Consider the following 26,341-nt stretch of genomic DNA (forward strand, 5'->3'; position numbering starts at 1 on the left):
GAGCTTTATCACGAGCAACACAGAAAGATAAACATATCCTTGCAGCTCAGGAGCCACAGAAAGCTGCCTTGCTGTGCTCCAGGTTCAAAATATTTAAGTTGCACTTCATCACAACACATTTTAATAAATTAACATTTATTGAAAATACAACATTAGCCTTTATTTCGCTCATTTGTCCCAGTGCAAAATTAAGCTATATGACATGTAAATTGTAACAACAGAATTGCAAGCAATCTCATAAAATGAAAGACCAACTACACTTACAACAGGATCAGACTCTTTAATCTGGTGTCTAAGGAACAGTGAGGTGCAGGGTCAGATACACAACTTATCTTCTCGCTTTCACATGTATCTTGTTATTAAAAGCCACTGTTTAACAGTATAACATGCATCTAAAAATTGACAGTATGGGGCGCCATCCCCATTAAACACACTATCTGTAGACAAACCATTGGGGATGAGAAAACGGTTAAAAATAAAAAGAAAAGCACCAGGGCTCCAAGGCCCGCCTAAAATGCTGGATTCTGCAGGGAGAGCATAATGCCATTTGTCAGAGCTCTACTGCGACATGCTGTAAGGACTGGCGTTTGGTCCGCATCTTGCATGTTTGCTGTAGAAATGCACTTCTTTGGAAAAGCAACCATCACAGGCTTCGCAAGTAAAGGGTTGCTTCAGACACCCAACTTATTGGCCTGGATGAGGACAACTTTCAGAACAGGCATGAAAGCAGAGGTCTCGCTGAAGTTGCTGGTGCTGACTATGTGCATGTGGATGTTCAGTCCTTCCACGTAGTTGCGGGTTTCGATGCTCTTCACGATGTTGTGCAAGCCGCTAACGATGGCTGGAGAGAGCTGCAAAGAAGCCACATGAGGCAGGTCAGAGTTAAGCAAAAACAGGAGTGCTAGCACAACAGAAGTCCTGACTGTCACCTCTGCCTCTCAAAAAAGGGGCTGGAATTGCTGGAATTTAAGGACAGTAGGCTTCAGAAGCACTGCACGCTGAGCAAAGCTGCTGACAGCAGACTTCAAGCAGAAGACAGATTCATTGCAATCCCTGCCCCTGTGAGCCCCCAATGGCTGCGGTTTCCTGATGTGGGAGTCCTGCAGCAGCAGACTGTGGTCACAAAAAAACCTACCAAGCTTCATGTCTCCAGGCTAGTTAACAGGCCACTTAACTGAGGCAAAGTGTAAAAACAACACTTACTGTCTGTTCCCTAAGTTTGTCGTATAGAAATTCCAGGCGTTTATTTGCATCATCTAGTTTCCTCTTGGTTTGCTGCAAAAGAAAAACACATTAAGAATGGGCAATAGTAAGCACATGGCAAAGAGGTCTATGCAACACATGAAATGTTTTCGACAAAACCATTTTCCTGATGGTTCTGCTCTGTATTTTTCTCCCTTCATTTTGCTAGGAAAGACCAGGTGAAATTCAGTTCCCCACATGCAACTGCTCCAGTTACCTATATAGCACAGTAACCTTTAAAGGCACATCCAAAGGGTCATTTGTAAAACCCACCAGTACAGCTGGCATGCAAAGTGGGACAGAAATTGAGCAGGACTCTTGTTTGATGGCGTACTGGCAAAGCACTGCAATGGCTGAATAAAGATATTACTGAAATTAAGTATCCAGTAATGTCACTGAGAACTGAAGGGCACAAGCAGTCATCATTTACAGCAAGTTCTAGCTATGTTTTTCATTGCCTGACTAGTGACCAGAAGCTGTCAACAGAAAAACTAATAGCCTAACCCAAACTGTTCTTAAAGATCCTTTCTGCTTCCATGAGTTCCAGGTAGACTAAACCACCCACTGGTATCTATGGAGTGACTTTGCCACGAGACTCTTAAAAATCATCCCATTATATTTCACAGCACTGCACCTCCTTGGGAAATGCATTACATCCACTTGGTTTTTCAAACAGCTACAGAAATAAAATATTTTACTCCAAAATAACAAGAAAACACGTTAGCAGAGCATTCAGATTACAATTACAAAAGCAAAAATAAGGTCAGTTAGCAGTATAATTTCTATCAGTGCACAAGTGCGTTGGAACCTACTCCTACATCAGTACCCATGCATCAACCCATCTTCAAATGAATCTCCCCAGAAACAGGAAAATTCTCCCTGGGTTAAGTAATTGCAGAGAGAGAAAATCTAAGGCTAAGGGAAGGCTTACCTGCTCTGCCAGAAACTAGGGGAAGCTGTTCAGATGGCAAAGGGCATAGAAAAGAACACTGGGTGCAGAACTCTCATGTCATGTGTGGAAGCCCCCTCAGCAGCTGCCAAAGGACAGGGCAGGTAAGGAAGGAGCACAGCAGAGGAGCTGGTAAGAAACAGCCTATTAGGCTTCCTAAGTCTCTTATATACACGACCACTAGAAATCTGTTTCAAAACCTGTGAAAAGATCTACAAGCCAGCTGTCAGTGCTAAGGCAAAGAGAAATTAACTGTGCTCCGTAAGGCAAGACATCTCTCCAGCCACAGGAAATTAGGCACAAGTACAAGCTGTTTGTTCTCCTGGCCTTCTCCTGTTCCAAACCCTAAGCATTAATGCTCTTCAAGCACTCGTTTTCCCCTTTGGCATGTAATAAAGGAGCGATGCCTACATATATGCCGACAGCAACTGATGCGTGCAGTCAGGGCAGTGTTTCTCAGTGCTGAGTGCCAGAAACGCTTGCTCTGCCTAAGAGCAGAGAGACTTAAGGAGCAAGAAATCAAATTGTGTTGGCAGAGCAGAAAAGCAATTCCTGTGTGCCGACGTGAATACTTTTGCCTTCACTGTGCGTCTGAGAAAAGAGAGATGATTCAAGAAACAAAAGGACTGAGGGCCTATACTCTGAAGAATAATCTTAGGAAAAAAAAAAAAAAAAAAGGAATTTTTTGAGGAATCAAATGCCACTAAACACAATGGGGTCTGTCCAAAGCAAGGCTTATGGCCTTTAAAAATTTCTCCATACAAGTGGGCAAGTCCACTGAAACTGTTGCATTGAGACCCGTGGGGGAAAGAAGGAGCAAGCATATACAAAAGTCAAAAGTCTAGAGACACCTGAAACGGTGCAGCAAGCCAACACAAGTGACACTGAATGCTCAATTTACTCCCACATCCATAGGGCTCTGACTGCTCAGTTCCCAGCAGCAATAATGGGAGCATGGATCTGGGCTGCTGACCAGTGCCATCCTGTCTTACATCATCCACCTTCCAGCATGCACAAGCCAAACAGTCAGCATCTGGGCTTAGTGTGCTATTCATGGACTACTGGGAAGAAATGAGAAGCTCTGAGATGGATGGTTTGTTCAGAATGTAGCAAAAACTATGGGATGTTGTTCCTGCCTAGCTTCAGCAGTTATGTTAGAGCTCTTAGCCTTCCACTTCTCAGCTACCTGTTGTTTCCTTATGAGACAAGTCTAACAGAAATCACAAACCAGACATAAGAATCTGAGGCACATACTCACAGATGCGAGCCTCAGCTCTGATCTGGCATAATACCAGCTGCTCCTCCTTGGGCAGCTGGACTGCCAGCAGTGCCTTGCTCTGCTTCCAAACCACCACACCACATGTGCACACAGTGTTCCTATGCATTGCTTGTGCCTGAAGACACCAGTTCACCTGAATACAGGGTTACTCTAGAACCATGTCAGAGTCCTACCGGATCAGAAGCAGACAGCAGGCACCTCTGGATAAGGGCTTCAAATGTTGTCTTCAGAATAAGGTGCTCCTCAGGGATGGGCTTCTTGGTTATCTTCTCTGTTGGCAATGCCTGAACATGCTAAGAAACAGCACAGGTGAGGCTTTCCAAGCCACTCTGCAACCCCACATCATTTTTAACTAACCCCAGCCACGCAATCCAGCCATCAGCATCCCAGCCCACAGAGCTCTACTAACACACAAACCCAAACCACACAACATCGATGTCACGCTACCTGGATGGCATTGCCTATTGGGGCCCCAGGAGCTCCCTCTGTCCTGGGTTTGAAGGTAGTGGGAGGCACGACACACGGCCCCAGAGCCTGGGGTGCATAGGGGCCCGGTGGTGCCTGCTGCCCTGCAGGGAGCTGCGGAGGCTGGAAGCTGGGTGTGCCCACTGGGGCTGCTGGAGGCTGCTGCATCTGTGCCTGTGGATCCGCCAACGGGTTCATGATGGGTGAGGTGATGGGAACTGGGGGCATGAAGTTATCGGGGACCTGGGAAAAAACAGACAGCGCTTATGCCACCACTGCAAACAAAGAGACAGTTCCCAGCTCCCCACATCCCTACTCACAACACTTGAGAGCCCAGCCAGGCAGAGAGCTGAGCCCCTGGGGTTTAGAAACAATGGGGGCAGGTGGGATTTCACTCACTCCTTCCTCTGTCAGCAGCTGCATACAAAGAACCTACACCTGTATGCATTCTGATCGTTACATTTAGACTTTTGTAGCTGCTTTTCTGTCCACGCAGCACATAGGTCACAGCTAGCAGCACACACCGATAAAGCTTCTGAAAGCCTTTCAAGCTTCTGGCAAACACATTTGCACTAAGACAGATTATGAGCGCAGTTCAGATTCATCCCTGAGCATCTGCCAGTCTTTACACAGGGGTATTTTGCAAACATTTGGTACAGAGAAGAGACAACAAAATGAGCTGTCAGCTTCTGCTACAAGGCAGACAGAAATCCAAACAAAACCAAGAGCTCTCATGCCTATACACACATTTCTTTAGAGGTGCAAACAAAAATGAACTATGGTGGAAGGCTGAACGCAATCCTGATTGAAAGATGCCAGCATTAAGCTGGTGGTATAGGACAGCAAGAAGAATATTCCTGTTACAGCACTGATAACAGTTACAAATGCAATGAATCACAACAATAAACTTTTAAATGCCAATTGCCATGTTTTTTAGTTTAGGGGGAAAACAGCTGCAAATCACGCTGTGGCTTGAAATGCAAGAGTGTTCCTTTCTTTTACAATAAAACCCATGTAGTGAGTCATTTTATTACAGCCTAAATCTCCCCCTTGTGCAGTGGACGTAAGCAAAGTAAGCATCTAAACATTTCTCAATGAGGTTTGTTTAATATTCAACAGGACCATGGGACAAACATCACTCCTTCAGAGGGGAGCTGCCCCTCAAGCCATGGCAGAAACTGTGGCCATGATACGCACAGCAGAAGGGTTTCACTTGAGCCTGCAGCTCTCACTGACTACTCTTTCCCTCCTGCCCAAAAGCCTTAAGCCCTGAAGGCAGCACAGTGGCTGTGGGACGCAGGTCCCAGCACGGGGGCAGCCAGGAACACACAAAGTCCCCTCTACCCAACAGCTTCCTAGCTGTAAGCAGAGACCAAAATCTAAGGGTCACGGGAGACTGCTTTCACTCAGACCTTATCTTGCCTGCTCCAACTCCTTTTTTCCTTCCCACAAGCACCTGACATGCTCCAGACTTGCTTCCCAAATGCACTGTGAGCAATGCTGACTGGAGCACCAGGGGATGAAAAAACTCACTCTGCTCTGTGCCAAGCATCCCCAGTTGTTCTGTCCTGCTGCAATCTAAATCTTTTTTTTTTTTTTTTTTTTTTTAAAACTAAACTGCACTCTCTCTATCAGGAAAATTATGTTACTTTTAGCAGATCTCTCAGGGTCAAACCCTTAATCAGGATAAATTGCTTTCAGCTCCAGTATAGTCAATAATCTGTAACAATTTGCCCAGCCTCATCATGTCTCTTAAGTATCATCTCAGGCAAAACTCAACTGCTTTTCTGCAATGAAAACAGTCCAAAAGTATTTTCTTCCTTCAAACAGGGATTCGTGTTGTTATTAACAACAACTCTAGCACAAAGCCACTATTCTCTTTAGAGGCATAAACATTCTGAGAGAGATAATGCATGTTGGAAAGACGTGAAGGCCATTTTCTGTTCACAAGATGTGGCTTTTGTTTGTAGCTAACCCTTCTCTTTCTTTCTCCCACGAACAAGCTCCCTCAGAGCAGGTTAGGTTACTGCTTTTCAAGTGGTCAGCACTCAATCATTTGAGGCAGGACTTTCTAGAATACCTTTTTCTTCTTGGCAGCTCTGTTCAGGGCAGGAGGGTCGTTCCAGCCGTTCTGAGGTCCTGGGACAGAAAGGAAAAAAGAGACTGTGAGCACCTCAGAAGAGGGCAGAGATGCCTCTTGGAGCTCTGGCTGGCTTCTTTCTGTGGCAGAGATTTAGCCTTTTTTTTTTTTTATTTCCTTTTTTTTTTTCCCTCCCCGTTCTCCTAACTAGCATGCCTTTCACAGGATAAGTGCTTGAAACAGATGGGCCCTGTGAAAAGGCAGGCAGTTGCCTACCACGGCCAAAACACAGCTCTGCTGCACAGACTGCATGCGTTGAGACAACTTCACAGTTACCCGTGAAGATTTCTCCTACCCATATGACATTAGGAATGAACACTTGTTTTTCATTATACGCATTCCCCAGCAAAACTAAATGGAAAGAGGAGACAGAAGAGGCAAGAGGAGCTTTCAACAGCACAAGCCAGATTCACCCAGCCACCGTGAGACACCAGGAGCCACAACACCAGGCTTCCCCTGCCAGCTACAGCAGGTTCATGGATGCTGAGGCAGCCCATCTAGCTTCCTCCACCAAGGACAATTTGTTTCAAGCTGCAAAAGAGCATGTCTGAGCAGATTCACTCCCAGTCCAATGTACCAAACCATCTGCTCTTCAAGGAAAGCTGCAAGATTTGTACACCAAAGCTCACGTTAGTGCATTAGAAATGGTTCCTATCTCATCCCAGAGCAGACATTTTCTGTCAGCACTACCGCGGCCTCGCCAAGTAATCAGGATTTATTGCACAAAGCCACAAAAAGCCGAAACCAAATCCCCGCTCAATGGACTTTTTCACCACAGTGTTTTTCACTTAGCAAATGATCGATTCACCTCAGACAGCAGAGCGTATCGTCACTGCGGAATTTGCTCGAGTGCTCTGAAATTTCATTATCTCCCGAGCTTTTGTTAAACAAGTTTCACATCCAGAGCACGTTGATGGAGTAAATAGAAAACAAATTAAGACCCCTTCATATCTGGCTTCTTGTGAACAAATGGGAAGCACTGCCATTGCCCCGAGGGCTCTGCCTCTCCCTGTCCAGAAAATCCCTTCCCATAGTATCTCTAATATAGGAAGTCTAATTTCTGCAGTGCTGACAGTGGAACACATTAGAAAGCCTCACACACTGCTGATAGTTTCCTGGAATAATTTGTTAGGAAAGAAAAAAGCATAGCAGCATTTGTCTCTGGTTAAAAACTCCAGATTTGTTGTTATTGGTTTTAATTAAGGAATTATACATTTGAATTGATTAAAGTCTAGTCAGAAAACAGCATTGCACTTGATGTTCTCTGAGGAACATATGCATTTACTGATGGCTGTTCAATTAATTTCAGGTAGCAGCTGTGATCATTTTCAGCTGAGGTGGTACCTAGTTCACCTGCCAAGGGAGAGGCCTGGTCTTGAGCTGGTAGGTTTTCTGCAGATAAAAAGCAAAGAACTAAGAAGAAAAAAAAAAAAAAAAGTTTTCCCTCAAAAACAATAAAGCATTCTTCCTAGAATTTTACATTCACACTTTCTCTCAATAAGAGTAAGGAGTCAGAAGAAAAACATCAAACCTAATTAAAATGCCAGCTAAGAGACAGGAGCTATTTGTCCAACCCACCCTGTGAAATTGTTTTTGTCGGCCTTTCCCCCATACAGCCCTGTTTCTCTTCCCATGCAGTAAATCAGCACTTCTTGCTTTGAGCAAATGTTGAGGAGTCCTGGCCCACTCTCTTATCTCTTCCAGCATTCATTTTCTATTCCTAACGGCCAGCAGAGCTGACAGACTGTTACTCTTAGCAACACTCTTCTCACCATCCTTCTCTCATTCCAGAAAACTCTTGAGATGTTTTAAGGACTTGACCTCAAGGTGGATGCCAATCATTTGCTAGAGTCAAAGCTGCCTGTCTAGAGTCTTGTCCACATCTAGCATGGCAAAAAGTCATTTCAAACCCACATGGAAGGGCAATAAACCCAAGGGGCAGAATACAACTGACACACTGTAACCCTTGCAAAGAGAAGAGAAACATCAGGGTTAAACAACTCCGTCTCTGAGGTCAGTCTGAAGTGTTCATAGCTCACAGCTTCTCTAGCACAACTCCAAAAAGGATGCAAGACCCTGAAGATTCCAACTCCCTTCAAAGCAGATTAAAAGAGAGACAAGTTGAAAATGAAAATCAGTGTGGGCTCAGTTGCTGACTGCAAGATGCAAGCATGGCTTAACGTACTGAGGCTACGTACACTTACAAGGCAGGAGAGAAGTCCTTCACAGAACCATTTATTTTCCAAGTGCATCTCTAAACCTAAGGCAGCTCAAAGGCCAGGTACTGTTCAAGACTCCACATTCCACGTTGTCCCTCACTCCCCTTAACCAAACACATTTGCAAAGTGAGACATGATGTTGCTGTATCAGACCATTGTAGAACTCAGCTCCAGAACAGCCACAACTATGGATTTACTTCTGGCTACAGATTTCTGCTCTTCTGAGAGATCTCATATGAAGGCTCCTTTCCATAAGCAATGCAGCTACTGTGGTAGATGCACTTCTGGTTAAACATACAAAGCCTACACACACTAATTGCAGCATTAACACAGCAAGGCTTTTTCCTCCCCTTACACGTTTCCTAAAACAAGTCACCTTTAAAAAAAAAAAAAAAAAAAAATCAGATTTTTGGATACCTCTATTTTGTCCAGCTGCAGGCAGCAGCCACCTGCCCCACTGCACCTAGCAGTGCCCTGAAGCCCCCTCTGCAGTTCAGCCCAAGCATTGCATTTGCCAGCAGAAAACTCATGCCAGTTTGGTTTCCTGAAGGCCTGGCACTTGACTGCCTTCTCCCTACAACTATGGGGAGAAATAAAAACAGTGCTGGTAACTCCCAGAAAGATTATAAAAAGCACAGCACAGACAGCTTTTAAGTTTGAAAGGCAATCTGGCAGGCAGTGCTGATAATGCTACCTCCGCTTCCCTTCTATTGAAACAACCCAAGGAAGATATGTTAGGTCACAGCCTATGCGAATTACACGTATTATCATTAATGCCCATGGTTTCTATCACTCAGAATGCAGAACTTCATCTGCTCAAGCACATCACATGGGCTACAAGCACTTCACTCTTAACCTAAGCAATGCAGTGATCTCTGTGGTGCCTGCCAGTGACGCAAATACAGTAGTAAAACGGATAAGAACGATTTTCTTGTTCTGTGCCTTTGTTTGGAGGCACAGAAGCAATGCTGTCTGCATAACAATGCCGCCCTACCTCCAAAGCCTGGATCCCTTTCCAACAATTCTATCCATTTTAATAATCCTACTGAGTTAGAGATACAGATCAGCCACATCCCGTAACATGGGGTCAGATGAGGTCCCAGTACAGTAACTCCAACGAGAATAGGACTCGACGTCTGGCTGTAGTCAGCCCACTGCAGCTGCCCCAAAACGGTCCTCTTCATTTCTTCACAGCAGAAGTCCTTTTCTTCCCAGTTTCTACACTGCATTACAGTAGTGACAGTGTCCCCACAGAGTTCCCTAGGGCCTACCAGTATGCCTATGACACCTCTCAGATCCCATCTAGCATTCCCTCTGCTCACAGATCTAGTCCACCTGGACGTGAAGCATGTTTAGGAAAGGACTACCCCTGCCACCTGCACAGACTGACACATGCAAAGCTGCTACTTCACAAGCTGCCAGCCAGGAGACAGCTTTGTTAGGTCTCAGAAAGCACAAATACACTCAGGCAGGTGCTGCCAGCAGGCATCAGTCCTCAGCTGGGTGCATGCTCTCACTGTGCCTGCTCAAACATGCTCCTAGGGGCCCAGCCACACACATGCTTCTGATTAGCATTCAGAAAAGAGGCCACCTAAAAGCACTTCTAAATCACTTCTGATTACCTTTTAAGGCATATACAGCTACGGTAACACTTGCTGCACTAAGTGACCAGGGAAAAAATAGTCAAAGTAAGCCAATGCCCCAGCAAATGCAGTCTGAATTAAACATGCTGCCAAGCCCAAGCTTGACCTGTTGCTCACAAGGCAGGGACACGCGGATGAATTCATTTTGCTCTGCAGCCACACAGTGGGTGCTGGTGTCAGCCTCAACAGATTATTGCTGTGCCGCCATTTATCCACTGCACATGACAGCCTCACAATGAGGTGATGCTGCAGCATCGTGCCTAGGGCAAACCAAAAGCTGCATGTAGGCAAGTGTTTCAGAAGTGCCTTGAGTTGGCCCAAGAAAACTTCACACAGAGCACTCACCATGAAGCATGCACAAATAGTAAGTGATGTTCTAGTGAGATAGAGCCAAACCCTGACCCCCTTCCCGCTTTCCCCCCCAGTCAAAGCGCAGACCTGTTCTCTGGGATGCAGGAAGGTCACTGGCTGCAGGCAGAGTACCTGTTGGTCCAGTAGGTAACGCATAAGCCACAGAAGTTGCTGGAAGTCCTGGCCTGCCATGCTGAAAGGATGCACCAGAAGGAGGAAGGGGGAATGAAGAGGCAGGGTTCAGGCTCGTCGGGGAGGGCTGAGGCTGCCCAGGGTACAGTGGGGAGGGCACAGGGTGCGCAGTGGGTAGGTAGGGAGGGTTGGTGTTAGAGGCAGGGCTTGGGTAAGAGGCTGAAGCAGGGGCAGCAATAGGCTGCTGGGGCTGATACAGAGCTGTTTCCCCCGTTCCAAAAGAGTACTGCTGTGTGCTCTGATACGCTACAAACAGAAAGAAGAAATTCAGTCAGTATGTTCAGAACACACGAACAAGCTTCCTCTACCTCCTGCCCCTTCCCACCACTTACCTGTACAGCCTCATCCCAGCTCCCAAACCACTGCCAGTCACCTGAGAACTGCTGCTTAAAACCTCAGCCTGCTCTAGGGAGCAGGGAGCCAGAAGGTGGTCCTTGTCCACTGCAACCTCAGTGAGACTGTCCCAGCCACAGGCAGATGGGGGTGGATCCCTCTTGGGAAGCCCAGTGCTGCTTCTCTAAGACTCATCCCCAGGTCTCTGACCCCAGTACACCTATGGGAGGGTTGGTGGGCATGAAGCAAGCTTATGAGCTATTTACAGATACCTCAGTAGAGAAGACAGCATCTGACAGTGTCTCATGTACGGGCCCCACAAAAAGGTGGGGTTCCTCATATATTGTTTCAGGAGTGTCAGGCTGGCTTGGAATCCCCCTAGTCACAAGGAGTGGGCTGACAGTGAAATGGGGACACCCCTTTATCACCTGGCTGCTCCAGCACGGTGGGAAGAAGGGGAGATGCAGCTACTCACTCTGTGGGTACGCTGGCCGGGTGCCTGCTTGCGAGTACATGCTGTAGCTTGGAGATGTGGCTTGCTGTGGTGGTGCGCTGGGGTTAACAGTACCTGGCATGATAAAACCTGGAGGAGGTGGCTTGTCCCCCTGTGGAAAAAAAAAATGTCAGGAAAAAGAGTGGTGGAAAGTAGGATTTCATTGGTGATGGTAACACAGCACCAGAGCAGACCCGCAACAAAACAACTGGTTGGCATTTAGTGGCCTGAAATTACCTTCCCTTTTAGAGCTACCAGCAGCACAGGGGCAAACACCTTTAACTAAAAGACTGAGTATTAACTCTAATGCTTCTGATTTCCAAGGGGAAGGAAAAATATCATGCTTGAAATATCCTAAGGACTGGGCTCAAGTCACAATGAACTCCTACGCAAAACTTTCCAGAGCCAATTGTTTTGGCAAAGGTGAAAAATACATTAAAAAAATGTAACGAAGGATGCAGAGGAGCAAAACCTGAGCACGTGTGGAAGCTGCTGCTCCTTCCATCTATCCACACCAGACTGTGTCATGTGCACAGATGGCACCGGGGGATTTATCAGGGTGGAACAGGGGCTCGGAGAGGAATAACAAAGGTTATACCTGTGTGTCAGAGGGACAGCCTGCAGGAGGATGGCTGGGAAGGGCAGTGGGAGTTTTGTTACTCCAGGTAGTGACAGTAGGGGCAATTCTAACCTGAATTGAACAAAGAAATACCAATCATGGAAAACAAAGCAATAAAAAAAGTCTAAAGGATTTCACAAAACAAGATGCAAAGAAGTGAACAGAGAGAGGTTTGCATGCTGACACCTCCAACACAACCAAAAAAAAAAAAATCACAAGAGGAAGGAAAAAGTGCGTTCAAGACAGCCAAAACCACTGTGCACAGAAGTGAATCACAGAGTGAGGATTAAGCACAGAGAAGAGGCAGCTACAGCAGCTTGTGAAGCAAGTGCGATGTTACACGTGCCAGCAAGCCAGGTCTGCCACAAAAAGGGCTTCATAGGACTAATGTTATCAGTTTGTTTTTGCAGAAGTTCCCCTCAGGGTACTGCACAGCACTGAGCATCACTAACTGCTGCTGGAAATCACAAGTCCTGTGTTAAATTGAAACATATTGCTTCACACAATATGATTTATACTGAGTTTCAGAAGCACTAAAAAGTTAAAATCTAAACTAAGCTCGTGCACAAGCACAAACATCTATCTTCATGCCCTTTCTCCCTGAGCACAGGCAGAAGGAAAGCTCAGACGCCTCTGGTGTGTTTTTAACTCTGCACAGCGTTACACTGCTGTTGCCATCAGCCATTCAACAGCCACTGTGAAGGTCTGCATCAAGTTTTTATTACTATCAAGTTTTTATCGTTAGAGTTATCTGAACTAGATTTATCTGACTAAAGGCATGTTCCTATCTAGGACAACAATTAAGGAAATGCTGGCTCAAAATGTAACAAACCAACATACCTGCTTTCTTAAAAGAAAAAAAAAAAAAAAAAAAAGATAAGACTTAAAATGTCATTTATTTCTGTTCTGGTTTACCAAAGTACCACCAGGCACCTTTCTGACACGGCCCTGCCTGAAGTCCCTGCTGTAGCTCATGCCGAGCATGAACTCCCAGAGAAACCAAGAGCACTGAGAGCAACTCACTCACAGTGTACTCCCGGGGCTTGTGATACTCCTGGCTTTCCATCACCTGCAGGGCTTTCTTAAATCATAGCTTTCCTGAAGCCATAGGAGAGATGGAAACAGTGTTTTGAAAATCATTGCTAAACTCACGCCATCTAGAGGAAACGTGCTGTTTTCCACAGCCAAACAGTGTCTTGCTCGTTACAAGGAGGAAGGTCAGACACACAATTAAGAATAGCTGAATTAATTATTAGCAGTGACGCAAAGTCAGATGCAATTGCATTAGCGAGGTAATGCGGTACGAATGGGATAAAGGCTTTGTCCCTTCTGAATGCTGACTTGTTAACAGCCTCAAAAAAAGGCAAAGGGACCCACAAGCATTAACATAAAGAGAGAGACAGCAAAGCCTAACTCCCCATTGCTCTTCAGCCCTTCTTCCACCCTGATCCCATTTTTCTGACAGGCAGAGCTTGAAGGGCAGCACTGGGAGACCTCTCCTGCACAGAAAGGCCAGCTCCAGCATTGTGCTGAGATTCTTTCAGTGTTCACACAGCCAGAGTTGTCCACTGCGCTGCACTCTGGCAGTGGCTGAGATCCTACCTTGTTGCCTGATGGAGTGCCATCCTCAGCCCAGAAGCTAGAAGCAGAACATCTGTCTCCTCGGTGCTCCTCTTCCTGTCTGCATAGCTCCCCTAGTCCCATACTCACCAGGTCTCTCCCTTCTGACACAGCTCATGTCCAGCCCTGTCCTGCTATTGCTCCACCCGCTGGCCGTGCTACCTAAATCCTATACTTGCAGTTGGCTGAGAGGCTTTCAACCTGATCTTCAACCACAGGCTGCATGGCAAGGTGTAAGAAATGTTTCCAGACAAGGAACAAATCTCTACTGATTGAAGAGCAGCACAGATGATTATCTCCATAAGGTGCTTGGTGATTACATCTTAGAGCCCCAGCTTGGACCAAAAGAAAGGAAAACCAAGTGCTCTTGCCATCATCTTCCAGAACTCAAGCGCGATGTCTTATACTGAATACCAACATCAATTTACCTGTTGGTAGTACTGCTGTGCTGAAGTTTGAGGCCCTGGCACCTGTCCCACCACAGGGCCAGCTCGATCTTTGGGCATGGGCTGTCTCTCATATGGTGCCCTGATGGCTTCCTGTCCTGCTGGCAATTCCCCTTGGGCTCTGCAAAGCCTGTCCCTTAATAGCATAATATTCGGCTGCAAAAAACACAGCAAAGGAAGGTTAAGTACACTGACTGCCCCCCAGTGCATCCCAGCAAGTGATTTGCCAGTCACACATCAACAAATGTGCGTCTCTTCAGAAGCCTGATCTGCTTTATTTGACCTGAGTAAGTTTTTCTTGCAGGAGAAACGTGGCTGGCTTTACAACAGCAACAACAGCCTTGTTGGCAGACACTGTCTGCAACGACAACCCTGAGAAATTATAGCTTAGAACAAGGTCATGTACTTCTGCCAGTTCAGCAAGGTCAACGCACCAAGGGGAAAAAGCACCACCAGCACATCTGGAGGGGTTTTTCCAATGATAACTGCATTACACTGGCATCTTTGCTTAAGGGGCCTATTAACAGAGAGAGGGAGTATCAAGTTTGAAGGCACATACCTGGTCAGTGTTTGCAGGCAGGAAGGTCAGAGCTGCAGCAATACTGCCCTGAGCAGCCAGGAGGTTGGCATACTGGCTCATCTTCTCAGCCAGAAGAGCCCCCACAGCATTAGTGTCCACGGCCTGGGTGAGCTGGACGGCCTTGCGTAGGATCACCACCTTCTCTATTAAATCCTAGAAGAACAGGTCAAAGAAAACAGGGACATGAGAAGAGCGGGGGGCAGGAGGCCCTGGCTAACATGCTCTCAGCAGCTCTGCAGGACCCCTCTCACTCAGTGAGAAGCCCAACCTTCTGCATTACGTTAGAAGGCACTACAAATGTTCGTTTACCAACATCAACGTTCAAACGCGCTTTTAAATCTTACAGTAACAGATTTAAGAGTGCACCACACAGGATTTCAGCAATACTTCACTAATAAGGAGTGCTGGTTGACTCTTCAGTAATATATTATTATGGTATTGTGTTTTTTTCCCAGCAAAACAGTATGTCAAAAAAAAAAAAAAACAAGTAAAAAAAATCATCACAATAACCCACCAGCTTCTGGGACTCTTAGTATAAATTTCATATCATAACTAGCAAGCAGACCATTATGATTGTTATTCAATTTCACTTTTTGAGGGAGCAGAACACCACGACCAGCACACAAATCAGAACAGAAGTGTCTAACAAAGCTATCATCTTGGGGTAAGATGGGTAAGACACTTCCAAAAAGTTGCAAGTGAGAAAAAAGAAAAACAAGTAAAACTCAAATTATTCCATTCCCTTCAATTTTCTAAAGATAGAGAGGTATGGTCAGGTAGCATTACTTTGAGTTCTCTCAAAAACTTGTCCTTCAAAGGCCCTGAACAGATGGAAGAAACTAAGATTATACCATAAAATAAATTATTCAATAATTGCTTCATCTCACTGTCATCAATCCTCCTATTCCCTCAAGATATTTGCTATATATGATCTCTCACTGCCGGAAACGAAACCTCATACATGCAAACCCCTGGAGAAAACACTTACACAAACCCCCCCAAAGCTTCTCTCGTGATTTAAATCATTTATTAGATTTCTCCTCCATAATGTCTAAGTGATCTATTCCAAAAGCAGAAATGTCCAAAGTGCATCTATCACAAAATACGTGAACACTCAAAGTCACTTCTTTACAAAAACACTAAGCCCTACAGCTACCTATGGGCCTTTTACACAGGAAGTATATTAGCACAGTCACCATCAGAGTAGACCCCGGGGCTATTTTGTTTCACAGTACACTTTCTGATATCAAATTACAGGTTATTTCTGCTAAAAGTACCCATTCCAGAATCAAAACGTTTGCATCTTGATATGCACACAGCTATTGCCTCCAAGGAGGTGGTGCAGTCACTGTCCTTGGAGATGTTCAAGAAGCGTGGAGATGCGACACTGAGGGTCATGGTTAGTGGGCACGGTGGGGATGGGTTGGGGTTGGATTAGATCATCTTAGAGGTCTTTTCCAACAGATACAGATACAATCCTATGAACAAAGCTCTACTCTCAGCCATTTGATTTAAGTGCCACATGATCCCCATGCATCACTTCCAACATCTTTCTTCATGGAAATACCGACCTGAAGAGACAAGGGGCTGTTTCCATCCTGAACTTTGCTCCAACAGGCAACAAGCTTCTCCACATTGCCGGCACAAATGTAGCAGAGACAAGCCTGTGTTCGCAGCAGGCTGTCCCCCTCGCTCTCCAGTCTGTTACCCAGAAGATCTATGGAAAACATGAGTCAAGACAATGCTGGTTAACCACCTTGCAGATCTCCTGGTTGCTGCTGGCATGGGGAAAACTTTCAACACTCATTGCATCCCCACTCAGCACAGAGAGAAGTGATATTGCCTCTGGGCTCCACCTGTGAGGACACCCTCGAGCACTGATCACCTCACAGGAGTTTGGGACAACTCAAGAGGGTGACCTGGGTGTGCAACTGCAAAGGCACTGCGAGCAAAGCTGTGAGTCTGCTCTGGGGTGATGCGTGTGCTGAAAAAAGCCTGCACAGCACAACAAACACTGAGGCAGGTGTCTGAGAAGCACACAGGTGTCAGCCACATCAGTACTGTTAATAAGACTTCCCCTAGGAGCCAAACTAGTTTAGCTACTTGCCTGCCACACAGCACACATGCAGGCATGCTAATTGATCAAAAAGGGCACCTTCTTCAAAATCAAAACACACTTGGTAAAGCATAAAGAGCTTTTCTAGAACATTTCCACTTGTATCTCATGCAGAAGTGCTCCATGAGACTGCTCCCTTGGCTGAGACATCCATCACACCAACTTCACCGTTACACATTTGCCCGCTCAGAGGCATCTCCCTGTGCCCAGAAAACCAGAGAGCATACAAGCAAATCAACATTGCAGAGGCTGTTCTCCTCCTCCTACAGCAACAGTACTGAAAAACCCTATGATCCATCAAAGCTAGCAAGGCATTATAGTATTTTACCTGAAGGACAACAACAGAATTTCACAGTTCTGCAGTAAGCAGGATGAATATTATCCAGTCTGTAAGGCATCCTTACCACAGAGGGCTGCAAACTCATCTGGCCTGGCGTAAGTGAGCACAGCAGCCAAAGCTTCTCTCCAATTCTGCAGATCACAAGACTGCACAATCTCCTTCCAGTTCTTTGTTACTACTGCAGTGATGAGCTAGAGCCAAAGAAGAGACCACAGTTAAGAATTTGGTAGGATTTCTTATAGTACAGTATTATTTGAATATTCAAGTGTATCGCAAGCATACATTCCCACTGCATCCAGGGATGTGGCAGGTATGGCACTGCAATTCAAAAGCTCCATAAGAGACAACTTCACTCTAAAAGGGGCTCACTGAAAAATCACAGAACAAGCTTGGGTAACACCGGGCAATTGCTCTTGCTATAAAGCGTGCAACAGAATACAAACATCTCTGTGAGCTGGGATTGCTGCAGGTGGTCTTTCTTCAGCATTGCTTTTGTAGGTGAAGATGTATTATGCCAAGTACTGAGCCATAAACTTTCTACAGAAAATGCAGCAAGGAGCACTTGCTAGTTAAGTTCACTTTTTTATTCAGCATTAAGCTCTTGGTATCAAGCGAGAGGCAGTTGAGAGCCCTGCTCAAAGCAAGAAGCAAATTAGCAGCAGTACCCCCAAGCTGGCTCTAGTACCCCTACCCTTCACACATGTACTCAAACTGTCTCTTCACAGTTACCAGAAGTGAAATTCCAGTTTCTTTCATCAGAAACTTTGCTTCCAGTAATTCTGCTTCTCACAAAAGGCAGACCCGGCAGACTGTGCTGCTACTTGCTGAACGAAGCCCTTGTCATGCCAAGAGTTTCAGCTCAGAAACAGCTGAACAAACAGTAGGCATGACATTTGGGACAAGAAAAGAAACAAACACCTGAACAACAACAGTAAGGTCATAACTGCAAGATCAGCACTCACTTATTAGCACAGATAACAGTTCAACTCTCCATGAAAACATCCTACTCCAAAGGATAAACTGTAAAGAACACGTCCACTATCCAGTACAAAGCTCTCCCTGGTTTAGGACAACTATGAGAAAGCAGCTAAACAGGTAGAGAAACCCTGCAGAGATTTTCCTCTTTTCATTCATCCGCTTCTAAAAATGCCAACTATTCCTGTCTGAAACTGGATCACAGATAGTGACCAACAAAATTCTACCTCTGGGCTGCAGCCTGTGAGGCCAGGTGCCCAAACTCCTGAAGTGACCATACTTGGCAGCAGTCAGCCCTGTTCTAGGAGAGCGCTACCCAGGTTCCGTGCCTCTTCTTTCCTTACCAATAAACTGTATTAAAACACGATAAATACTTGTGCTCTGAGATTGTGTGGAAGACTTGAACATGCGTTAGCTTCCCTACAAAATGGTGAGAAAACTTGAAAGGTGAAAAAGAGGTTGCCAAAAGCCTACGTGCATGTTGGTTCTTAGCAGAAATACATACCCTGGTAATTTTGCTCTGTATCTTAGAAAAGTACTTTTCCTGTGTCCTAGAAAGCAGCTCTTGTCCACCTGCGATGGCCAAGATAATGGCGTCAGCCATGCGATTATCGTGCAAGCAGAGATCTACTGCACTCTCGAAGTTACCAGTCAGCAAAGCTTGGGTGATCAAACCGTCCACATCTGCAAGAGAGCAGTGCATTGTCAAATGATGGTATAAAATTAATTTTAAAAGCAACAGCTGGTAATCCCATCCAGCTCTGCAATACTGCATAACATTCTCTGCAAAGTAGTTTGATGTAGGAAAGCTACACTCCCTACGTAATTAAATATAAATTCAATTCTATGTTTTACCTCCACTGACAGAGATATTAAAAGTCTTTCTTGCAGATCCCAAGTCTTCAATTTCTTGTTTGTTGTCCTTGGCCCTCTAAGAGAAAGGAAAAGCAACATTTTTGAGATCATATATACATTTGGAATACATACACCCATCTTTAAAAACCTGTTTCCTGCACTACAAGTTAAGGCAGAACTTCAAACTGCCAGTAGCCTAGAGGGTCTTTCAATTAAAAGAGCATCAACTTCCTCTAGTGACTGCACAAAGTCACTGAGAAAAATCTTAGATTCATGAAAAAATTTATAGTGCATGTTAATATGCCATTATACAAGCACCATTTTGACAAAGTGTTTTTTTTTCTTTTTAAACAATAGATGCCAAGGGGGAAAAAAAGCACTGAAACAACCGAAACAACCAGATTTACTGACAAAGGCTTATGCAAGCAGAAGTGCACCAGCCTATCGACCATGAATACCACCAAGCAGACACCTGGCTCCTGCTTTGCACAGGTGTACTCAGGCCCACAAACGCACAAACCCCTCAAGACAAAGCCACCACCACAAGATCAGATATTCTTCCTTCTCTTTCACTCCCAACCCCCACCAAGAACAGTCTCCCACAGTGCTACCTAGGTTTCACTTTAGCCTTTCAAGTGCAAGCAAGCTGGCACTGGGATGCCAGTGGGAGTGATGCTGAGAACCAACATTCCCACTATCACAGCTACATCTTTGCAAAGGGTTCTACCTAGAATCAGAGCAGTAAAAAGCTGACTGCTTGGTAATTATTAACCTGGGAGAGAGAAGAAAGCATTTAGGAAAGGCAAGAAAAAAAAAAAAGAGGAATTCATTAGAGTTGTGGCAGGAGATCATTTAGTACGTGTTAGGTAAACGTCAGAGTGAAAATTACAGTGGATGGAAGTCCTTGGCTCTGGTGCCAACTTGACTGTTACAAAATGAACTCGTCCTTCATTGCCACCAAAATCTATTCAAGCAACGGCTGAAACTGTTAAGAAAACCCCATGGAACTTAACAAGAGCCTACACATTATTCACTCTCAGTAATACTCGTACATCCACAGATAATTCCAGAAAAAAGGCAAAAAGATGAAATGTTCTTAATGGTAACAAAGTAAATACACAGCAGGTCAACAGGGTTAGTCAGGGATAGGTTAGGGATAACAACAGGGTTAGGTTAGGGATAATAGATACCTCTCCCAAGAACTGTTCCTCTGCAGTCTGGCCTTCATCCCCTTTGTTCAGTAAAGGCACATCCGATTCTGTGGGAGCCTTCAGTAAAGAAAAGATGTCACACACACACAAAAAAAGCCAGAGAAGATAAAGAAAGAAGCAATTTGCACTGCAGAGAATAGCTGCTTTCTCACCTAAGTCAGAGTCAGTCTGCAAAGCAGAGAAATGCATTGGCAGTATATGAGCAAGTACAATGAATGTGGCAGAAGCCCTCTATTTCCTTGCTTTTTGCTACTGCACGGTAACTTCTCATCTTATTTGCTTAGAAACGTGCAATTTGTAGCTGCCTTACATGAGGCAGCTACAAATGACATCCAGATCCTGTAGGGCACAAGCAACATCTGCACCCTTTGAGTTAATCAGGCAGGAAAGCATTGCAGAAACACATTCTCAAACCTGTTTTTTTTTTTTTCCTAAAGCCTGGGAAGGTGCTGCTCTTGACACCAGCTAGCAGCAGCAAGGCTCTGCCCTACTTCACAGGAAGCAAAGTACAACAGTAGGCTACACACAGACAGCAAAAAAGCAAGGGGAAAAAATATCAGAGACCTTTTCCCAAAACCTGGGGCTGACAGCCTGCTGCTAGAAAACATGGGGAGGGGAAAAAAAGTAGTCCTGCTTTCTCTAAACAGGTAACTTCACCCTACTGAATGCAGGAACTCATCATGTGCTAGATTACAACTGACTTACCCTGGGGCACTATAATTCTACGTGTGGAGGTGAACACGGACACGTTTGCTTACCTCTCCTAATTCACCATCTGCACAACACTCTTTATTCAGATTCAGAGCTGATGTAATCTGAAAAGAACCAAGATTTGTTAAGGAAGTGCCCTTTCCCTTTAGAGAGACATTGGTCTCTCAGGCTGCACAACTAGTAAATGTAGCTGGTACCTGCTTGCAGAACAGTTAACACGAAGCTAGAACCATTTCCTTTCTCAGTCTGCCGATGGAATTACTGTTAAGCCCTGTGCACCCCAAGCTCTGATGAAAACAAGAGCTGCTCTGTGCCTTTAAACCTTTTATTGTTAACTAGAGGGCCTCAAAACTCACTAGAGCTGCTGGAAACCGCACTAATAAAAATATCGGAGTATACATGAAGAAACCCTCTGTTTGCCCTGATTAGGGAAAATATAGCAGTAGCAACCTTGCTGGAGCAACAAGCTGGTCTGGAAACTGGTTTTAAACACAGCAGACATGTGGCCTTGGGGTAGGATTTTTCAAGGTACATCAGAGTTGAAATTCTCAGCTTTTACCACTTTCCAAGGCAAATCATGACTCCAGATTCATTCTGGGGCCCTTAAAAATGCATGAAATTTAATGAACAGAATTTAAAATATAGGTAGAAGATATATTAGTTGGAGCTGTTTTTCTCCCCCCTCCTCCCCCCCATCTCTAATCATGTGTGTAAGACAAAGGATAAATGAAAAAGTTTAGAAGCCACGGACAAACTGCCAGCAAAAACATTGTCTGCAATCACAAGTTTAGCATTTAACTAGTAAACAGTGTCATTTTTATGGAGACACTCTTTCAAAACGAAATGTTAGTTTGATACAATGGAAATGAGTCAGACACTCAAAACTATTCCACCAGAACTGGGAAAGCATTTGACAAGCTCCTGGGTCAAGCACTGCTAGCAGCTAAGGGCCAAAATGTGCAGCAGCACACCACCAAGATAAGAACATTCCTTCACCTCCATTCCCAAGAAGTAGAAATTGCTTCCCGGTAATTCAGATTTTGCCTTTCCAAACGTAGCTGTGTGTGACCTTGGTTTTCTTCTTTCTTGATCATGAGTGGCATCCCACACAAAAAAATGACTATTCTAGGCTTGTCAGAATGCTTACAGCATCCGTGTCTGACCTGCAAGTTCCATATTTTTGATGAAGTTTCTCTTCTTACATGCATTTAATTGTATTATATATTTTATATGCAGCCCAAGACAATTCCTCTGCACACAACATGGCCCAGGTAAGACAAAACGTTGGACACCCATGGCTCACAAGTTATTTAATCAGAAAGCCTAAAAACTGATCAGATTCAGAGCTGACACAACATAAAGATGTCTTTTCAATCAAGAAACACGAACAAATTGTACCAATAAATATCAAAGCTTCTGGATGGGAAAGAATTTCTCATCAGCACGGGACGCTCAGATCTAGATTGGCTGCTTTAAAATTCTCATTGTAGAATTGCATTCCAAGTTGACTTAACTAACAAAATGCCTAGAGCAAATTGCAACTGCCACAAAAATTCTGAGATCACCCAAGATATCCAGTCCTCTCTGGTACAAAGGAGTTCCACAAATAACACAAATACTCAAGTCAGCCATGTTTATACAGAAGATCCAGCAACACTGCTAACACTTGTACCTACGAGCTTTTAGGAAAGTTGAGGCACTGACAAATACTATCTGTTGGGAAATACACTGAAAATAGTGTTGTATAAAAAAGCTCATTGTGCTGCAATAGCCTGCGGATACCACTAATGGTTCTTACCAAATCCCACACACAAATGAAGATGTTGATTATACAAGGCTGCACTTGGCAGATAAATCCATCAACAAAGTATTTAACACAAGTACAGCTCTCAGGCACTTACTTTATTCCTCAGATCATCTTTCCTGTATCCCAACAGTTCGAGATATTTAGCACGTGAATCTTCCTCAAAGTTCACCTTCAAAAAAAGAAGACTCGATTGCAATTCACAACTTCCATACAGTCACTCACTGACTTTTCACTTAAATTGAACAAATACCCAGTGAGAGCCAGTGACTGACAAGAAAGAGTCAAGGAAAATTAAATAAAACAAATAAATAAAAACCTGACAGGGTCTTTAGTGAACTGAGCACCTGAGCAGGTAGGCAAGACTTCAATCTGATTACTGCAGGTAAACTGTGCATACCTGCTTCGCTTGGGAACTTCTAAATGTTCACAGTGAACAGCACTTAAAAAGATGCAATGAAAGGGAATAACAAAAACAGAGGATGCCTTCTCCAAGTCCTAGTTGCTCTCATGATCACCTACGAGGCCCTATGAAGACTCCAGGCCCCAAGGAACCCCCATTCTTCTGTTGGGCCACCCATACTAAAAGAGCTTATGGGCACCAGAGTCCACACTCATCATTCCCAACATCTCTTCTACTAAAACACTTTAATGTGGAGGAGAAATCCTTACTTCAACGGCTTTTCCTGTCAATGAAGAACTCCTGGACTGCTCTCACCATTACCTTTAAGAAGGCCCACACGTTTCTCTCAAAGTCAGCCTGGGCCATGTCAATTTTCTTCTGGCAGTAGCCGACAAAGCCTTCGGACTGCACAGCCTCCTGCAGCTGGGTCGATCGTGCCAGGAATTCCTTCTCTGTAACAACCTGACTCACATAGACATAGTGATGCTGCGGCTGTTGGTCGATGCCTGGCTGTTGTTGAGGCTTGACATTTTCAAATGTAACCAGCTTGCCTCCAAACTGGAATGAAGACAAGTACAGCACGTGAAAATGCAAGTACATGCTTGGGTAGATGTGAAAAAACTATGCATACCTACACATGCATGAGTTTTTATTTGGTACATAAACACGCATCATTCAACCAACAAACAGTTCTAACATCAGATTGTTGATTTTTTTTTTTTTCCACCATCTCAAGTTTTCATGCAATAAAGCAGCTTGCTGGATAAGCATGTGAGAGTCCTGAGAAACGGGTCTGTGAGTACCTCGTGTTACAACAGTGTTGTACAGGCTGTGGCAGCAGCTAATTTTATTCACTGCAGCCCATGTAATGCTATGTTTTGGACTTGCAATCAAAATAGCATTGATACCACACCCCTATTTTAGCTGTTGCCAGATGACAGTTACAACACATCAGAGCCTCCTGTTTCTCCAGCTCCCCTTCCAGGAAGGAGTGGAGGGACGTTCTGAGTTATGGCATTTCTCTTCACAAATATCCATTATGCGTGATAAAGTCCTGCTTCCCCAACGCCTAAACATCTGCATGCCAGTAGGAAGGGGTGAATGAACTCCTCTTTCTCTTTTGCTTCCACGTGCAGCTTTTGCTTTACCTATTAAACTGTCTTTATCTCAATTCATGAGTTTCCTCACTTTTATCCTTTTGATCCTGCATCCCATTCCAATTGCAGGAGAGCCAGTGAACAGGTACAAGAGGCTCAGGGACTTACCAGCATTAACCTACAACACACTAAAAAGCCCTATGCATCATTAAATAGATGCTCAAATATCACGTGCAGCCTACTTACAGCAGCTTGTTTGCAAATTCAAAGTACTGAGAGATGGGCAGTGAATTGAATCAACATTTAGAAAGAAATAAAATAAACAGAAAGGAATCACAGAATTGTAGGGGTTGGAAGGGACCTCCAGAGATCGAGTCCAACCCCCCTGCCAAAGCAGGGAAGAGAAAAAGCACATTAAATGGTGCTTGTAATATTATTTCATTTGATAGCTTAAAGTTAACTGACATAGGCCAGACCAAAGTGAGCATTACAAAAAGCAAGGCCAAGAAAAAGGCTGACAAGCTAGAACACTAGGACAAGGAAATAAACTGTTACAAAATGATACATCAGTTAGTGACTAGGCCATGTTGCTTCTATTTGATAGGAGAAAAGCTGCATTTAATTTGTGGATGAGATGATGAATAAGCAGACACGCTAATGAAAATAAAGGCAGTATTTTGGCACAGAAATCCATTTCAAGTAGACTGCCTGCCTAAAAATCCTCATGAGTTCTCCTGGGAAACAGCCTCAGAGTCAAGAAAGCAAGGCACAGTTGGAGCTGAAGAGCAAGTGACTCTGCTTTCATGAAAAGCAGGGCCTTGCCTGCTTCTCATACAGCTTCTCTGCAACTTCGACAACCAGAAAGGAGCCTGGGCCTGTGTGCTGTTTCAGGGGCTCCCACTACCTTCCATCAGAGCTTACCTTGTTACCTTTCTCCACAATGAACCACATAATGCCTACAAATTGCACTGAAATCTCAGCTAGCTGCTCAACATGTCCCCTCCAATAATATATTGGTTTCTTCAAAGCAAACACCATACAAGTTCCAGAACAGAAAGAAGTGCCTGTGGGCAACACAATACCTCTCGATTTCTTTCTCCAAACATTTTTGTCATGCTTTTGCTGGCATGCTGTCCCAAGTGCCCACTCCAGATGCCTATTGTGAGCATCTCCCATTACCCCAGCACACAGGGCACACTCTCATGAGGTGGAGCACAAGTTCCCCTCTTTCAGATGTGCTTTGCAGGCACTACCATCTCTCTCCTGTGTGGGCAGCCGTGATCCCTACTCACTGAAAACGACGCTCCCACAGGTCGCCGGATCCACTTGGGGGGTTTCTTTAGGGGTAGAACAACACTCTGTGGTGCAGTCTGCTGGGGAAGCTGCAGGGGTGGGAGAGGCTGCCCTGTACCAAATGGATCAAGGTTCCCAAATGAGGACGAAAGCTTTGGAAATAAAAGGGGATAGAAAAAAAACTAGAGTTAGACATCATCTCCAGTAAAGTGAACTATTCCTTGTTTTCAACAGCAGATTAGTACTCCTGCAACCATACATTTGGTCTTCCAAAGGCTACCCACAAACCCATGCTTTATCCTCTTCCTAACCACTTTCTTAGCTGCATGCTTCTGAATACCTGGTCAACGTGCTTCTGCCTCAAACCATCTGTGCTGCCTCCCATGATGGAGTAAATGCTGATCCGTCCATCGAACGAAGCTGCAGAGAAGATGGCAGGGTTTCTGGGACACCACTGGATATCAAAGCACCACTGCATGTTTGTGGGCAACTCATACAGCACCTGAGCAGCAAAAACAAGTCCAGCACATCAGAGCATATATGAAATACCATGAGCAGCAGCAACAACTTTCCCGCATGTGAGATGAAGCTGCTCTTCTTGCTCCCCAACACCCCCACATACAGTGAGTAGGATGTGACAATCCAACACCACACACCACTGCTTTATCTCTTATTCCCATTGATTTTTCTGTTTATTCTACACACGATCAGCTAAGCAGACAGTGTATGTCTGTGCTGTGTGTACAGCTACTGACGTGGCTCTCTGTGCATTGCAGTGAGCTGCTAGAAGTCATGCTAACTCATGCAGAAAACATGGGAACACACCCAGGCTCCAAAGGCAGTCTGTTCTGGGGGATAACTGGGAAAGTTAAAACTTGTGTTCCCAGCAGTTTCTCCTGGCCCAGAACAGACAAGTTCACTGCTACAAGAGACATTTAACCACGAAGAAAGAAATTTTTCTTTGC

General features: G+C 44.8%; 1 protein-coding gene and 1 long non-coding RNA gene across 24 annotated transcripts in view; one reads left to right on the top strand and one right to left on the bottom strand.

Moving 5' to 3' along the window:
- Window positions 1-118: 118 nt before the first annotated feature.
- SEC31A (SEC31 homolog A, COPII coat complex component) overlaps window positions 119-26,341 on the bottom strand; it is a 34,512-nt gene continuing 8,289 nt past the window's right edge. For 3 of the 23 annotated variants that reach the window (XM_052683144.1, XM_052683143.1, XM_052683142.1), the window contains exons 9-29: window positions 25,717-25,878; window positions 25,376-25,528; window positions 23,308-23,544; window positions 22,681-22,755; window positions 20,827-20,883; window positions 20,048-20,125; window positions 18,858-18,933; window positions 18,508-18,686; window positions 17,092-17,218; window positions 16,143-16,288; window positions 14,551-14,724; window positions 13,974-14,147; window positions 11,905-11,997; window positions 11,289-11,418; window positions 10,376-10,726; window positions 7,420-7,488; window positions 6,016-6,074; window positions 3,918-4,178; window positions 3,644-3,763; window positions 1,204-1,275; window positions 119-851 (exon numbers count right to left, since the gene is read on the bottom strand). In XM_052683144.1, the coding sequence (XP_052539104.1) occupies window positions 672-851; window positions 1,204-1,275; window positions 3,644-3,763; window positions 3,918-4,178; window positions 6,016-6,074; window positions 7,420-7,488; window positions 10,376-10,726; window positions 11,289-11,418; window positions 11,905-11,997; window positions 13,974-14,147; window positions 14,551-14,724; window positions 16,143-16,288; window positions 17,092-17,218; window positions 18,508-18,686; window positions 18,858-18,933; window positions 20,048-20,125; window positions 20,827-20,883; window positions 22,681-22,755; window positions 23,308-23,544; window positions 25,376-25,528; window positions 25,717-25,878 (2,973 nt within the window). In that variant the 3' untranslated portion in view covers window positions 119-671. The other 20 variants (XM_052683153.1, XM_052683151.1, XM_052683150.1 and 17 more) reach the window with 20 other exon arrangements.
- LOC128080701 (uncharacterized) lies at window positions 19,879-20,163 on the top strand. Its single transcript, XR_008206850.1, has 2 exons — window positions 19,879-19,991; window positions 20,024-20,163. It is a non-coding gene; the product is annotated as an uncharacterized LOC128080701 (long non-coding RNA).

Source organism: Tympanuchus pallidicinctus, unplaced genomic scaffold (assembly GCF_026119805.1).
Source record: "Tympanuchus pallidicinctus isolate F22 unplaced genomic scaffold, pur_lepc_1.0 scaffold2, whole genome shotgun sequence".
Taxonomy (NCBI): domain Eukaryota; kingdom Metazoa; phylum Chordata; class Aves; order Galliformes; family Phasianidae; genus Tympanuchus; species Tympanuchus pallidicinctus.